This window comes from Dermacentor albipictus, chromosome 2 (assembly GCF_038994185.2).
Source record: "Dermacentor albipictus isolate Rhodes 1998 colony chromosome 2, USDA_Dalb.pri_finalv2, whole genome shotgun sequence".
In the NCBI taxonomy this organism is placed as follows: Eukaryota; Metazoa; Arthropoda; class Arachnida; order Ixodida; family Ixodidae; genus Dermacentor; species Dermacentor albipictus.
The window spans coordinates 77,142,510-77,159,314 of NC_091822.1; the positions used below are offsets into that span (position 1 = coordinate 77,142,510).

The following is a 16,805-nucleotide window of genomic DNA, read 5'->3' on the forward strand; positions in this document are numbered from 1 at the left end:
CTGATAACTCAACCATATGAACTCCTCTCCATGCGCCAAGTAGGACTACAGCAATTCCTGCATCATTAAAGTTAACCCAGATAGCAAGACCTTGCCGTTATAAAATAAAACCTGCCAACTGTTAACAAGCCTATTTTATGTGATTCATTTGCTCATTTTATTTCCTACCTCTGTATATGGATGGAGGGGCTGATAAGTACTGATACTTACCTAGAAAAGAAGGTTTAGCTACCAGTGCATAATGAAACCCCATTATAGATATTCCCCCAGGAAGTGAATTCACATTTGCCTGGTATCTGCCCTGCAAAAACATTTTTCCGTTCACTGGTGCAACTACTCCTTGGCAGCTATAACTGCCTCCAGAACACTGTGTTTTCTTTTATTAGATTCGGCAAAAGTTCATAGCCAAAACGAGCAATGTCGGGCGAATAAGGTGTATGCGGCATCGCTTAAAAGGTGGTCAGTTTCGACCGTTTTCCCCTGCTGTCTGTCACGAGGCATGGATGTGCAGCATTATCACACCTTTGGAAAGCTTTACTCTACTTAATTCCTTCATGTTCTACCTTAAGTATATGCAAAAAAGCATAGTAGTAGCTTCAATTGATGGTTGCACCGTGTTGGAGGTAGCCCACAAACAGAACTCCTTTTTTATTTAACTGAACCTGTTGGCATACGCGTCATCACCGAACTTTGCGCATATAATATCTCTGGCTAGGATGAACCATTCTGATTCGAATACTATGATTGATCATTTGCCATGGGATCATTGCACTAGATCCGTGTCTCATCACCTACCTGTAGCTTTGTCTGGAAAAGGGACTAGTATCATCGCTATCTATTCCAAAGTAGCCACCATGACTCCACACGCTTCCTCTTTTTCATGTGGGCAAACTTTGGAATTGACTTGCTGCAACTTTTCTCATTGCTAAGTCATCGTCAATTATGGCAGAAACTCTCTCACATAATGTTGCTAGGTACGCGCGTGTCAATACTTCTGCCTCCTATTTCGCGGTCCTACTCTATGATCATATCATACACAGGTTTCACATTTGCAGGCACGGACACCGAAACATGGCGTTTACTGGGTTTCGTTCCCTTAATAGTGAATTTGCCTGTTTCAACATTCCCAACAAAGCCCTAATTACTCTTATGTGAAAGGCCACTATCGCTGGGAATTCGAACCATTTCAATATGGATCTGCCTGGCAACTTTGTATTGGAGAAATAGGAAGTTAATTACGGCAATGTGCGTTTTAAGAAAGAGCTTTACTAGATGTACTGTCATCTTTATGCTTTTTAAAAACCAGCTGAAAGTACAGCTATTAACTTTTGCAACTTGGATTATAGATAAGTCGGCCAATAAACGCAACAAGTTGCACTATAACTAACCTTATTTCCTGCGGCCAAGCCTCAACAGATATCACCATACCGTCGTATTGTAATTGGATTCACGAGCACTTCTCGCAACTTGGGACTACCAAAAATATATTGTTTTGGTTCATGTTTGAGTTCGTGTGTTATCATGAAGTCTGTGTAGAACGAAGCAGGAATGATTCAGTGCGCCATAATGATCGTGCAACTGAAGTGGGCTGGCTAGAGTAGTTTATGAATGTGTTCATAGCGTCGCCCTAATTGTTGTAATTCCTGTAAAAACTACGAGCAGTGCGAAAAAAGTGAGTCACACAGTCTAATACACAATCTATGGTGTTTCATGATGGGCGAAACTAGGATCTGAAGACGGCAAATGGATTAATGGATGTTCGAGCCTAGAAACGCTTTTGTGAGAGATTATTGCTAGTTGGCTGACTGTGCTAGTTGGGAACAAACAGTGAAGACCAACCGAGCAGCAGCCCTCACGAGGAAGGAAAAGCCACCGCATTTTAGTCCTCATGCAACCTTTTGCGTTGTTCACGATCACATGTTTGCCGCTATAAGAATGCGCATGAAAAAAAAGTCACACACAAAAGAAAACGATTATGACGGTGGCAGTTTTGCTACGGGCAGTGGCCTGTGTAGTGATCTCTAGCATTCGGATCTCTGCTTTCTAATGCTCCATTTTAGTGGTAATAATGTCTCAGAGACAGTACCAACTATTCGCAGAACAAACAAGTTCTTCTCAATTTTGTGACTGCATTTTTTGTGTGCAATATGTTTCTCCCACATCACGGTACGCTTTATTACACTAAACTAGCGCAAATTTCAAGACGCGTTTGCAAAAAATATTTAACGACTTATTGTCCGTACGGCAGCCGAATCACAGTCGCGCGAAGCTTCGCAATCTTGGTTACGCCTGTAAGCTGTGAAAATGCATCGTTGAAATGCCTCGAAGTTTAAATGATGAGCTTCTAAAGCAGAGTCAAACCGCTTTATGAGCAGCAGGCTCATTATAACACGCTTATGTTGAATTACTTAATATGGAGAATTTATTTAGGTATTTCTTTGTTGTTTACCTTGCCTTCTGTATGTCCAGTATGCAAATCTAGCCACAGGAGCACGAGGTCAAAAAGATGATCTAAAGCAGATCGACTATGAGCCCTTAAAAAATGTTATGATTTAGAAAAATCAAGCTCTACAATAGCACTAAAGCTTACTTAACAAAACCGATAGAACTGTTCGAAGCTTGAATTAGGGTGGGCAATAAATTACTAACATGGTAAAATCGATTGATCTTATGCTCACATAATTGAAGGAAGTGCGCAATTAGCGAGCTGTCAGAAACAGTGATTTCACCAGCGACAACAAACGGTCAGTCATTCACTTTTGTCAAGGTACTTGTATGATTGCATGGAAGAAAGTGTGTGTTCTGACTTCTGAGATTTTCGCCAAGCCGAGGTGAACGAGACAGACAGGTCTCGTTAGTCATTTCCCTAGAGAAAATTGAATCCTGCATGCCAGTCGGAGCAGGCTGAACCTGGTTAGAGTGTCGGAAGAAATCTGTAGAGAAGACACACACAAAAGGAAAGAGAACGGTATGGTAAGTGGACTTCGTCAAAAATGAAAGGCAGCGAAAGCGGGACATGAAAAGGAGCATGCGCTCCTACATAGGCCTGGCAACTTGCGTAGGATATTGTGTCCGTAACAAATGCTGCCTCGTCTCGGATGGGTTTGATACCTTGAGGCAGCATACGAGAGTTTATGCGTCGGCTGCCTGCTCCTATATTTTATCTGCTGCGTCATGCCGTCGTTCAAAAGGAAGTGCGGGCGAAAACGGAGTGGCGCGGGCGAAAGGAAGGGCGAAGGCCTGTTGCGCGAGAGATATTCTTGGTTTCTGGGAGAGGAAACGTTGGGGGGGGGGGGGGGGTGATGTGCAGCGCGGTAAATGTCTCTCAGCGGAGGGCACCTCAGCCGCATCCAACTGCCTTGAGAGGGCATCGTGGCGTGAACCCGTCACTCTCGCTCTCGCTCTCGGAAGCCTGGGTTATCTTCGCATTCCTTGACCGCGCAAACTCTTAACGACGCATCGGTAAGGCCAAATCAATAGCGCGAAGGCGCTCGCTTGCCCGCGAGCCGGTCCTCACTCCAACGACCGTTCAGCGGCGTTCAATGGGAAATTAACGCTTTCGCATTCGCAACTCCCAAATGGGAGTTGTAAATTTATCTTCCTGTTTTATGCGTAGTTTTGTAGCCACGTTGGCTTTTCAGCAAGTACCACTAGGCGAAGAAACAGTTCTTACGATGCCCATGGTGTGTATTCACGGCGAGGGTCCGCTTAGGCCTGTGTGCGCAGCGATCGTCGGAGTCTTGTTTATGATCTTTTCGCTTAACAGAGATGGTTATGAATACGTCGTCGGCACGTCTATATTCACACCAGCAAGGTGTACAGCTGGGCTAATTCGCAAATATTCATGGAATTCAAACGGAAATGAAAGCACCACAGCAACCGAGACCCAACGAGTGCATAGCCTGTTGAAGTTCAGTTATCCACTTTCAATTATTTCTTCACTGGACTGTGCCATAAGACTTGTGGCTCCTTGGTCTCTCGATCTACTCGCGCTCTATTGCCGTAGCTATGGATCCTGGTATGCAACGCACGAAGTTTACCTGCGTGCATCCCGCAATCTTTGACCTGTTTGAGATGCGTTAAACTTGTCTGTTGTATTCGGTGGACCGAATCGTTTTTCTGACAAAGTCGACGTACAAATGTCGGATGCATAACTATTGAGTGCATTTATTCCCACTTGAAAACTCTTCAGAGCGCTCAATTTATTACTAGTACGGGCCTAGAGCCTTTTATTAGATGTTGCAATATGTATGGCTTAAAACAGCATAGGGTGTCTCGATTCCTAGATACGAGCTGGGATGTGGTTCATGTTGCGTCTGTTTCACGGCGACCAGGTAAGAATAACCATCGCGCAAATTTGCACTCAGCAGTACAAGGTGCAGAGTGCAGTTTGGTATGTTGGAAGCACAGCGTGGATTCAAGTACACTTAAATTGAAGTTGCAGTTTTCTCACTGAGTAAAGCTTAGGTACAGATGAAGTACGCGGATCCTAGGATGTTTTTAAGCTGTACATTGACTGTAAACTGATGTGGAACAGTTCGCGGCAGCGCCTACGCTCCCCTAACAGGTGGCGCATAAATTCAAGCGCCTGAACACATACTTCTTAAGCAGTTGCTACTTCCGCTTAGTGTTCTGTATGTTCATGTTGGCTTTGGGAGGTATTTTAGATACTGGCGTAGTAGATACTGGGCGTAGTCATGTCACCAAATAAAGAGCTTATTAAGGTCTCGCAGTAAATCCTTGAGCTGCATTGCATCACTGATTCTTAGTTCATAACTTAGGATCTCACAGCCTATCGGAGGTTTCGTTAGCTATACAAAACGCATGACTGACTTCTTCATATTTATTTAGCGTTGGCTTTTAATATGTTCATTTCGTGCAAACTTTCCAAATGACCTCCAATTATTCGAACGTGCAACTTTTCTTAGATCCCTACCGATCCAAAATTATTACTGTACCACCACCATTCCGGAGTTTTATGGGCAGGTTGAATACATAGTGTGGTATAAGTTGGTTCAATACGTTAAATGCAAAATTCAACTGCACACATGAATCGGGGAGGCAAGTACCGCATTATATAAATTTTTGAATGGATCACACATTGCTCTAAATTATTCAAATAACGTGTTATAAACAAATGCTATATGATAGAGCCGAGACGATTGCGAAGCAGATGATACACGTGATTTTATTGAAGTATACACAGCGCACAGATGTATTACCCAGTACAAACACGAGAATAAAGGTCCCCGACAAATTTGTGCAGATTGGTGGAAAATTCTTGATTTAACAATACTGACATAAAGCAAACCCCTTATGCTAATTTACAATCATTCCGAAGCACTTTATGCCACTTCTCCGTTTCTAGTGCTTCAAGCACTACGCAAATTTAAGGCTGTCTCACTGGACTTCAAGAGGGAAATATACTGTTAAAGTTGGTTTCGCCGTCTCTTAACATAGGACGACCTACATAACCGAAAACATGCTAAAACTAGGTCAGTGGCAAGTTGAAAGAGTCGAGAACCTATGTAAGTGATTCGCCAAAGGAATACTAGATGTAAGCAAACCCTGCTATGTCAGTCACAATCAGTTGTTTGTGTTTATCGCCAAGTTTTCTTAGCCCCATTACTTCTCATTGAACCCGAGGATAGGCACGACGATAACACAACTGCTGCCGCTAACAGAATGTAACAAAAAAACGCGTTTGCCAGCCATGTTTTTCTTAAAGAATTAAATGGGGCAAGAGTTATTTTTCATTTTTTATTATACAAAGTAATAACTTGCTATTTCTAAATTTGGAGCTCATACACCATGCTTATTCGTGTTGTTCACTCGGCATCCCTGCTAGAGTTTAATATGCATAGGCGTGCTTTACGATATTTATTTGCTTGTGCTGTGCATATGTATCTCTAACGCATGGCTCTTGCTATTGTTGTAGGAGTGAGGATGAATACGTCTGTACCTCAAAGGTGCTAATAAATTTTGTCAAGGAAGAATTTTGCTCCTCAAAATTTCTTTGATTTCCAATACCAAGAAAAGCCTACAAACACGGAAGTAATTACCAATTTCCAATTTTTCAGGGCGTGCTCTCAAGCTTAGAGAACCCGGCCGCCACAGGAGAGATATCCATAGAGGAGCATCCGACATAAAATAACTACTTCTTGTCTACAACATATGGAAAACATCTATTTTGGCACCTACAATTATGCCTGTAGCAAAACAACGTGAAAAAGAGTAAAATCGGTGAACTCACTACATGACATAATGACACATAAAGCAATAACATAGTCATCCAGCTTTCAACTCGTTTTTCCGTTTTTTTTAAACACTCTAAGCATGTTATTTAAAGTTGCTGCACAGGTTAAAACGGAAGTGCTTCGAAATTTATGTCACATGTTATAAATGTCTGTTTTGATTGGTGCTTTTGATTTAGTTGTACTGTCTTCGTTTGTACAATTTCACACATGGCAGTCATGTTTGTGAAGCAGACCAGTATGACCAAAAGAATACATGGACCCAAACCTAAAATAGCAAGATGACCCTGCGCACATGTATTGTAGTGACGTGCAAGTAAGGGCGTCTTGGTAATTTTAGTATTAAAAATATTGTTCGCCATTAATCATAAAAATGCAGTTTTGTTACTAGTAAATCAGAAATATAAGAAAAGAACATCAGAACCTCAATGAAAGCCGCTTGTTCATTACTGACAACTGTGGCTAACAATCCACCGAATATTATGTGAGTAACCAATTTTGCCTTTTTGTGCCACATTGGTTTTAACAAATATGAGAGAGGGAAGATTGGTGAAATGCTTTCAGCAACGAATTATCACTTAATTATTTGTCGACTGCCTTAAAGAAGGAAGAACATTACACAATTTATTCCCGTTTGTATTACATAACCGTAGGCTACGTAAAACTGACTATGTTGCAAGACAAAGTTGTGCAACCCGCCTTGTGAGCACAATAGAGCAGCTATATGTGACAAAATATCAGACGTGCGTTTGCTGCTTCTGTTTGTTGGTCTGCCCTTCCTATTCATCATGGTGACGACGACGATATCGTCGTCGTTATGTCGTTATCATCTTCAGTTATACGTCATGATTGCAGAATGGCCACAAATGAAAATAGGATATTTTGTTGTGGGACCGCAGAGGTTATATTTGCAATTTTGCTTGATAAGTACCTGGTAAATGTGGGATAAATTCAGCACATACGGACTTATGATTATATATTTCATTTGCATAGTAGCATTTCTTGCTGATGATGCACTCTAATGATATGGCTCAACGTCACAACCACTCTTTCTCTTCAGCTATGGCACAATTACGTTAATGCTTAATTAAAGTGCTGAAAGTGCACTAAAGTGCTTAATTAAAGCACTCGGACATCTATTGGAATTTTTTATTCGTGACCAGTTCAACGTTTAAAGACTTTAAAGAGGGGGAGATAACTTTTGAAGAACGTTTAAATATGGCAAAGAGAAATTATAAAATACCTATAACCATTCTGGTAAACTAAGTTTTAAGAGAATTTATTCCAAAATGGTGGTGCTTCATATTTTGAGATTCCTCTTCAGTGTGAAAATGACTACTAGCATAGGGTAACCAAAATAATCCCGTTTCATTGACTTCAAAATAACGAAAAAGGCTTGACCAACTGTTCTAGGGAGCTTCTTTTCTATCGTAGACGGCATCAAAGCTTTTGAGTTCAGATGGCACTGAGCCTCCTAAAATTAAAAATCAGTGACTTTGAAGTCAGCTCTCCATTACAACTTATTATGGGTCACGAAACTGGTCACGACTGTCACGAAACAACGACAGGAGACTGATCCTCGGAGATTGTTTTTAAGCACCAAGGAAGTAATTGGAGCCTTTCTGTTATTGCACACATGCGTTTTAAGAGTCATCTTGCACCTCGAAGTATTTAGCACGCAGTTATACGGCTCTGCTGTTTTGGGAATGCGTCAGTAGCTAATGCTTTTTCGATAGGAGGCCACCTAACGAGCTGGTTGGCTTCTTCTTTGTCGAAGTTTCTTTGTCGGAAGCCGGCTTATTCGAGGCTCCCAGCAGATTTCCAGTCCCGGACTCTTGCTTGGGGGCGGAAACTTGGGTTGGAATGAGTCGCTTTTGCTGCGATTGGCCACTAACAGATTCTTCTTTTACGCAGTTGCCTTTCTTGCAGACTCTCTTGGCGTTGTTCACGGTGACCAGCTGCAAGCAAAAGAAAAGACACCATTACGGGCAATAGGAACTTATTGGAGAGGTAATATTGAAATACCTACGTAGACACAGATGCTATGACCGAACATTTTCAGCACACCGCTCAGCTGCAATGTTTAAAGCATACCCTAACTCTGCATCATAACTAGCCTCAGTATACTTAAACGCTACCCCACTCAACGCTTTACGTCCATTAAAAAGAGTGGATGGCAGCGCCGCCTGCCGATAGAAGTGGTTTCTACGCTTCGTTGACACTACAGGGCAAATATTGAGAATCGAAGCGTGTGCTTCAGCCGAGTGGTGGTGCTGAATTAAACTAGGTGGAGTGGAGGAAATGCTTCGAGTGGCGAATCGCTTGAGAATGCAGGGCTGTATCACTCCAGCGCAATATTTCCGATAGGCGTGCGTCTTGAAGTGGCACTGTAAATGCCGAGTTACATATTCATTCCGCCAGCTACGACAACGAGAAGTAAAAGAACAAAGACATGTGCTGAGTGAGTGCTTATTACCTAATTATCATAACTGCAATAGAGAGAATTCAGTTAACAGAGCAGGTAGGCATTGCGACAATATTGGCTTCAGCGTGCCACCATACCACAGAATGCTGGCCTTTCAACCGAGAGCTTACATCTCTACTTATGAAAATTCAATAACTGCCTCTTCAGCTCAGCCACTAAATACAGCGCATTCCTACGAAGTCTTTAGGTAATATTTAAAAACAGCTGTGTTGAAGTAAAAGGACTAGTGCTTCGAAGACACCTCGTCAGTGGTGCCGACCGCGGGCTGGTTGGGGATACTGGATAATTGTTCAGTAATTAACAGGAATTATTAAACGATGTTTAGACATTTCTTTTCTACGAGCTCATTGAAGTTGGTAGACTGAAGCAAGCCCTCCGTATACGAACGATGCCAGCTTTTGGATCTTGAAAATTACAATTAGCAGCAGAACTTTGGCACGCCAAATTCAGGCTATCAGAGCGCGCGAAACCGAAACTTGTTTTATGGTTATCCGATTCGCCGTCAGTATCAGAGGTTCAGTGATGCCCTTGCGACCATCACAATATTTCCCGTGTTACCGTTGCGACAAAAGAATAAAGAAAACACAAGAAACTTCCCAGCAACATCCGAGGAGCACGAGGATAACAGGTGGACGATTTACACACACACACACGCGCGACCTCAATCTGCAATGCCGGCACGCCTAGGGACAAACGCATACAAAGCGCTCAAAGAAACTTCTCATGAGTAGTCCCAAGGCAAAGTCACACATTCGTGAAGCAAAAGTCCCAGATTTTCTCTCTCCGACCCTCTTGTACTCGCGCCTGCGCACGAGTGGCTGGCGATTCCTGAAACGCAGCGCGCTGGCTGCCCGCTGCAAGGGGACGTCACCTCGAGAAGCACGGCTTTGCACTTGCTGCTCCCTTCCAGTTTCGCGTGCTCTGACAGCCGAAATTCGTCATGCCATAGTTCTGCAGATAACCACATTTTTCTAGATATAAAAGTTGACAAAGCATTTACGAAAAACTCTATTGATTTTACCCGTTTTAATTAGTCCGCTGAAATAAAAGGCAAAACTAATTAAATTGTTTTAATTGCTGACAAATCGCCACGTATCATCACCTGACACCGCTTAGACACCGTTATTGATTGTATACCTCCGAAGGAACGTTTTTTCAGTTTAATATTACTTAACGTCGTCGTAAAACTACCAGCACATTTACCGCGTCAAACACGCTGCGAAGGTCTTAATCACGTGTAGTAGTTTTACGTGGCGCGTTGAGCTCCCAAGCAGCGCGGAAAGAAAGCTCCACCTATGTTCGTCTTCTCACATTTGTGCAGGAAGTGCAATGACTGCACGTTATAGAGAAGGCGAGCGCTGCATCCACAATCGATTACGACATGCGAAACTGCACATTAGCGAGAATAACTCCATCGTAAAAGATGGCTGAGTGCACTATGTTCAAATCTATCCGAAAGGTGCAACTTTAGTCTCACTGGAAGACGTTATGCGCATAAAGGTCAGACAGAGCCTTGAAATGTATTTCGCTAGAATAGCAGCTTGGGGGCTTGTTGGTTTCGCATCCTGGTGTTAACAGCGCAAAATGTAGATGGGACACGAGACGAGAAGGCGACACCTCAAGCGCCGACTTTCAACAACGCCTATTTGAAACACGGCTTCTTATACCTTTGCCCACACGCGTCACAGACACGCGATTCCACATCATGGGAAACATGCATTGTTTTTCACTCAAGATAATTGTCCGTGGAAAAGCTTAAGTTATTTTTTTTTGTTCGTGACAAGGACGGCGTGTTAATGTATTGGTGACGAAGTCTGGCAATCTCAGCTGCCTCGATTATCTCCCGAATCAGCTGGGCATTCTTTTCTTATCAGTACTTTACAGCGTCTGAACAAAGCGGCACAAGCTTTAAAGGGGCAATTGTTGACGTGGATACCTAGATTCCTGTTCGCCTGCTCGACGCTAAGTTTATGTTCCTTTAATATTTCGTTTGTGCATCTTAAAGTTTGCCCTATGTACTTTTTTTTACATTTCAAAGGTATAGAATACACTCCGGCTTCTGTACAACACAGTGTACTTCTTTAAAATTAATGTGTTGAAAGTCAGCGCTTGTGGTGTCGTCTTCTCGTCTCCTGTACCGTCTATGTTTTGCGCTGTTAACATCAAGAGCCATGAAGCCGAGGAACACAAGTTGAGAAACAGCGCTGCTTAAAAGAATGGTAATACTGAACTTGTTGGAACTTTCTTAAGTAGCCCACTAACATAAACTTCTTGTGAGAACGCATTCCATCACAAATATTCCCTACGCGTAAGTAATTATTATAGCATTTTGGGCTATTTTCTTAAGTTGCAGAAAAAATGTTTGAGGGTCCCATAAGGAATTCAAGTCTGGTTTGAGGAAATCCATCTGGCATCTTGTATTTTCACATTTTTTAGTTTACCTTTCTTTAGTTGCAGATGTATGGTATAAAAGAGGCACTCGAATTTTAAGTATAATTTCACGCCAAGCTTTCACGGAAGAACAATTTCGCATCTAAGAGACACGCAGTGGAATTTCACAGATAAACCCTAAAGTAGTGAAGAAAATGGCGTCCAAGCACTTTAGCAAAAAATAAACTTACCCCGCAAGAAATACCTTCAGGTTCAAATTCAATGCGCATGGGCCATCCTTTGCAGATGTACCAACACCTTCCACGGTATGATTTCGCCCACTGAGAAACATGACAAGCAAAAAAATAAATATTCGCATGCCAATGCAGAAAGCAAACATGCAAGTTTATTCATCACAACATATGACCAAATTACTATCCAATAATACACAGAGTGGCATATACACAACTGCATTTCATACCATGGATTGGTCTATCAAAGCCCTAAATGGTTGATTAGTTGTCAAGGAGTAGCTGGTAGAGGTCATTTAATAAAGATCCTATAAATATATAACCATCAAACAGGCCTGAATGATTCACGACATCTTTGTAAAATAAATAAATTCTACGCCATTTAGGTGTTTATACAATGAGAAATAAATAAGATCCTAAGTTGGGCGATCGGCCTATGTATATCGGATACTGTACAGAACTCGGAGGAAGGAGGAAAAATTGAACCTCCCCATGGCATGTATAAGCCAAGAGACCTAATCATCAAGAGCAGGTGTGGGGCTGTAGTTTTGGTGCGCACTGTTCTTGCGTGGAAAGTGGTGGTCCATGGTTTACCACTGTGCCTTACTTAAGGCTCTCTGTACGAATGGGAGCACACCGTACTGTCTCGTGTTGCTTTATGCTCTGTGTGTTCTTTATGTTCTGAATTCCGAAATTCTGATCAGTCCTGTTGCGGCTTCTTTTTATACATTTATATACGTACCATTTCGCATGCACTTCTGCGACTCCGTTTCTCTTACGCAGGAAAATTATGCGTTGCGTGTAAGTGGGTGTTTTTTTTTTTCTCCGAATCTGCACAATATAACATTTATGGTACAAATATGGCCTCCTTATGACTCCTTTAGAAGAAGAAAACGCCACAATATACGCAACTGATTAGCATAAGTCTCTCCAGCGAGTAAAGCACTTGAGCCAAACATGTGTGTAACGTCATTATTGCGTGATGTCCATCCAACATTGAGGATGCGATATTAGAGCGTGTACCTCCATAGAAACGGAACTGAAATTGTCAAAGTCATCAAGAAGATTCCAAGTGTGCATCGAGTCCCATACTTACCGGAGGTAAAGGGACGGCCCTCTCGCAGTTGCCGGGTTGCTCAGATTGCTGTTCTGTTGAATTAGTCGATTGCTCTAAAAATGAAAAAGCAGGGTTCTTGAGAAAGTTATATTGCCTCGCATTTCTCAAATAATAATTCGAGGCCACTATTCACCATACTTAGAATTTAGTAGATCCTATTATGTTTACCCATGGTATATTGCACACAGAAAAGAAGTTGAAGATTCTTATGGAAAATCATCTCTGCACTAAACAAAGTGTAGCATACGTGCAGAATAAGTGTTATTGCATTGTTACAACTTTTTTAACATTCTTAAAAGCTTTGCATACGCGATTCAGCGGTAACTATAAAACCATATAATGTCCCATTTACATACAAGTACAATTTGCCAAATAGCGCATCGGTTTTGAATAAGAAATGCCCCTAGGTGAGGCCCACACTATGCTTGAAGAAGAAAAAGCAGTACTACAGAGACTGATTTTTCAGTGCTGCAATTTGCAAAGTTAACCTTAACACACCACATCACTTGGATGTCGAGCTTTCATGAAATACGAAACTATTAATACTTGTGTTACACCATCTTAATTGAGCAGCTTTGCAAAGTATAAGTTCACCATGCCTACAAGAGCGGCTAAATACAGGCAGTAACTGTTGACAAACAATGACTTGCAAGTTAAGCGGCAGTGTTGTGCAGCAGCGGGGACCAGTCCACTGTGGCATGGCTGACACTATTGAGCTTGCCGTGCTGTCAGAACTACGTACAGTTACCCACACAAGCTAACTCAAACAACGTCCAAGAAGTAACGCAATTGTGGTTCTGCGAGCCCCTGCGCGGCGCTCAAAGCTTCGCTCGTATGAAGCGGACTGACAGTATGGGCCTCATAGTCGTTTCCTTCCCGACTGTGACTTCCATATACCAGGAGATCTCAATAGTCATGAGCGGAAGCGCCTATGTCGCCGTCGTGTAGGCAGCTCCTACACGAAGAACTATATGCGTATTAGTGTATTTTTCCTAGCGTGCTACTATGTGCTACTTGCGATGTGGGCCAGGACTGAACCCACGGAATTTTTATTTTCACGCACTTCGCAAAGCCAACATATTTCTCTGGAAATATTCTACACACTCCACATGAGGTGCGGGGCGTTCCTTGGCCAGGTCAGTGCACGGGCTCTCAATTGCGCCCCCTAAGGCGCTCATTGCATTCATGCAGGATACGGACGAGGTTCAATTGTAGTGCATTAGTGAAATATTGCAATATTAGTGCATTGAATGTAGTGCTACTGCATTATTGGATATCACGCATATGGGCAGTGTTATGGTGGGCGTCTAAGCACACAAGAAGTGAACGCTCTTTCTTAACTTCCTTTTTTTTCTAACGCTTACCATTTCTAGTGGCGTAGCATGTGGATCTTAAAGCTACTGCAACCTCTCGTGAAACAAGTAAAGCTTCTGTTCATTTCTGCAACATAGGTGATCCGCGGTGTCCTTTTGTGGCCACCATGATAAAGTCATTGACAATCTATTCCTACAGTGCTCTGACAACATGTAACCGACATCGACGTCAGCAATTTAAGGGAGTTCATTCGCGTACACATTCCATCAAGGTCAGCCTCCTTGCCTAATATTACTGAAAACGGCACAGCGTAAGATGTTCATCCTACTTGTACCCACCATTCTTAGCCCACTGACAACGTCTGAACTTCAATCTGCTACAGTAAGGTATACTTGTATACAACATGCCTATGTTAAAAAGTGTAGAAGTAAAGGCAGGGAGATTAACCAGTTTAGCTTAATCGGTTTGCTACCCTACACATTGGAGCTGGATGGGGGAGAGGAAAGATAGGGAGAAGAGATAGAGAGAGAACATAACATAGCACACGCATCGTTAGTTTCAGTCCGTCATTCTTGCGCGGTACGTGACATCACTGTCAGAGCCGCTTGTCCAAGCCCGTCTCCTTCATAAACCGAAGTATCACCTTCGCCGCCTTCAGCTGCGATGTCTTCTGTCGGCGATATGTGAAAATGACAATGATATGAACGATATGATATGACAACGATATGAAAACTGACAATGGTCTATTGTCAAGGTGCGCTAGAAAGGACGCGAGAGATTGTCTCAGAAACCAAAGTTTGATGAAAGCAAGTGATGTGAATGAAAATGTAGGATGGTCACAAAAGTTATCTGCATTGGTTACAGTTTGTGAAAAAGCAACGAAGACGTCAGCTAGGCTTCCAATGCCATATATTATGGTGCTATTATCAGTTATTATTTTCTGCGACTTTCAGCTGCAACATTTGTTTCGGAACAACTTTTTGAGCTCAAGAAGTGTCGGCACAGAGACTGTGCATATACACGCACTCCTCGGACGGCCGTTCTAGATGACTTGGTCTATAGTTTCAGCATATTGTGACAATGGGACGATTCTCATTTCTTCTTTTGTCTCCCATAGTCACTTGGCGCACTGTGCACATTGTATATTGGTTATGACTGGCTTTAGGGCAAAGTTTCGGACAAGTGGATGACTAAATTTCACATAAGGTTTATCACACATATGCTACAAGAAGCGCCGGGTTTCTGCGGCTATCTTAGCTCCCCCTGATGTGACAATTGACAAAATCTAACCGCGTCATAAAATTCCAACACTAACGAAGGATAGTGCAAAGAACTAAGATATTATCTGACACATTGATGAGACCAAGTAATGCAAACATTGTTGATTTAGCGTTTGCACAATAAAGCTTTCGTTTTTTTTGTGACTTCCACCCACTCCCTAATTGCGCTGGAGTCATTGTTTCGTTTAGCGTTGCGCATGACGGCATAATTGCAGTAAATTATTAACTTTATTTAAAGAGCAAGCAATATTTACTTTCTGAAAACGTATCATCTTCCTGGCTCAAATACGGGGGGTGTTCTTTTGCATGCCTAAATTATCAATGAGAGATAGAAGAGCTACAGCAAACTTGTTTCTGGTATCTTGAACTAGGCCGATTTTCTCGACAGTTTCGTACAAGTGGCGGGTTGAACGCCGCCTATCAGTGCGTCCGTTTGCACCTCGTTTGGGTTGAAAAACCTACCTCGGCTTTTGCTAATCTAACCACAGTCGTGTACAAGTGGGTAGAACGTCTGGCTGAGCAGTGTGTGATTCCATTCCTGCCTCCAGTAATGCACTGCTTTATAGGACGGATAAGAACCCTCCTGCACCCCCCCCCCCCCATCCTTCCGTGAGGCGTACGGTATTCAAGCGGTGTATTGCTTTGGAGAGGTTTGTTCAGACTTGTATGCTTGCTGCGCAAGAACCAGGAAAAATAACACACCACGAATATTTAAAAAGGTCTCTGGCGGTCGCAGACAGCCAACTTTCCTATAGCTGTGGTGTCCTTCCAAGCGACTGGCATTGCTGCGGTGGTGAAATGGTACAGTATCCGCCTCGTCTGCGGGAGCTCTATGGTTTCCGTCCTGGCGGTGCTCCAAACCCACCGGTTCTTTCTAATGAGCAGGCCTGTATAACAACCTGGCGCTCAGATCTTTACTTGGGTTCTCTTCTAGAAAGGGGGCCATGGATATTTGCGAGGGTCTCAAGGTACTCCTACTTCCCCCCCTGCTTTGGTGAATCAGTCAAGCATGCGCTGCTGCTGTGGGAGGCATATGAGCACTGCCCCGGGGTACCTACTGGTAAAAGATGCACAAGCACGATTCCGCCCTGGCTCTCGGAAAATAGGAGAGCCCCAGACACTTGGAAAGATAACTACCCATTGAGAAATTGGTGGCATGGAGTCGCGCTCCTATTTTTTGACGAGTCTTGCAGTTTTAATTGTGTCTCAGTTCATGCGCAGCTATCTTGTTGCTCGGAAGGTACTTCTTCCATAACATACGCCCCCGAAAACCTTAACGACTGGGCGGAGGGTTGCTTGTGCCCATCTTATAAACCGTTTTGTGTCCGGCGGTCAACATCGAACCATGCAACTCCCACAGCCGAGCTGGACTTCCTTCGCTCTTGTTCACGACTGTGGTTAAATTATGGTTCGATTATGAAAAGCCGAGGCTGCCGAAGCAGTATTTTTCCAACCGAAACCAGCATGAAGGGGAGGTATTTATGGATGACACTTTCTCGACCGCGAGTGAACTCGCCGCTTCCAACAAAACGTCGAGAAATGCTGCCTAGGCAAACACTCGAGAAACAAAGGTACAGCAGATATTTCTGTATCTGTATTATCTTTATCTGTGTATCTTTCTGCAACAGACAACTTCGGCACTGTGTATGTGATAATAGTACGTCGTCATTCCTGGCCATTGCCTCCTGATGAAAGCACCAAGATAACACAAGAGCTGCCAGTAAAAGGGAGCGG

General features: G+C 43.0%; 1 protein-coding gene across 1 annotated transcript in view; it reads right to left on the bottom strand.

Annotated features, from left to right (window-relative positions):
* Positions 1-5,169: 5,169 nt before the first annotated feature.
* LOC135918801 (uncharacterized) overlaps positions 5,170-16,805 on the bottom strand; it is a 31,627-nt gene continuing 19,991 nt past the window's right edge. The window contains exons 2-4 of the mRNA XM_065452504.2: positions 12,457-12,530; positions 11,361-11,450; positions 5,170-8,212 (exon numbers count right to left, since the gene is read on the bottom strand). Of these exons, the coding sequence (XP_065308576.1) occupies positions 7,973-8,212; positions 11,361-11,450; positions 12,457-12,530 (404 nt within the window). The 3' untranslated portion in view covers positions 5,170-7,972. The remainder of the gene's footprint in view (positions 8,213-11,360; positions 11,451-12,456; positions 12,531-16,805) is intronic.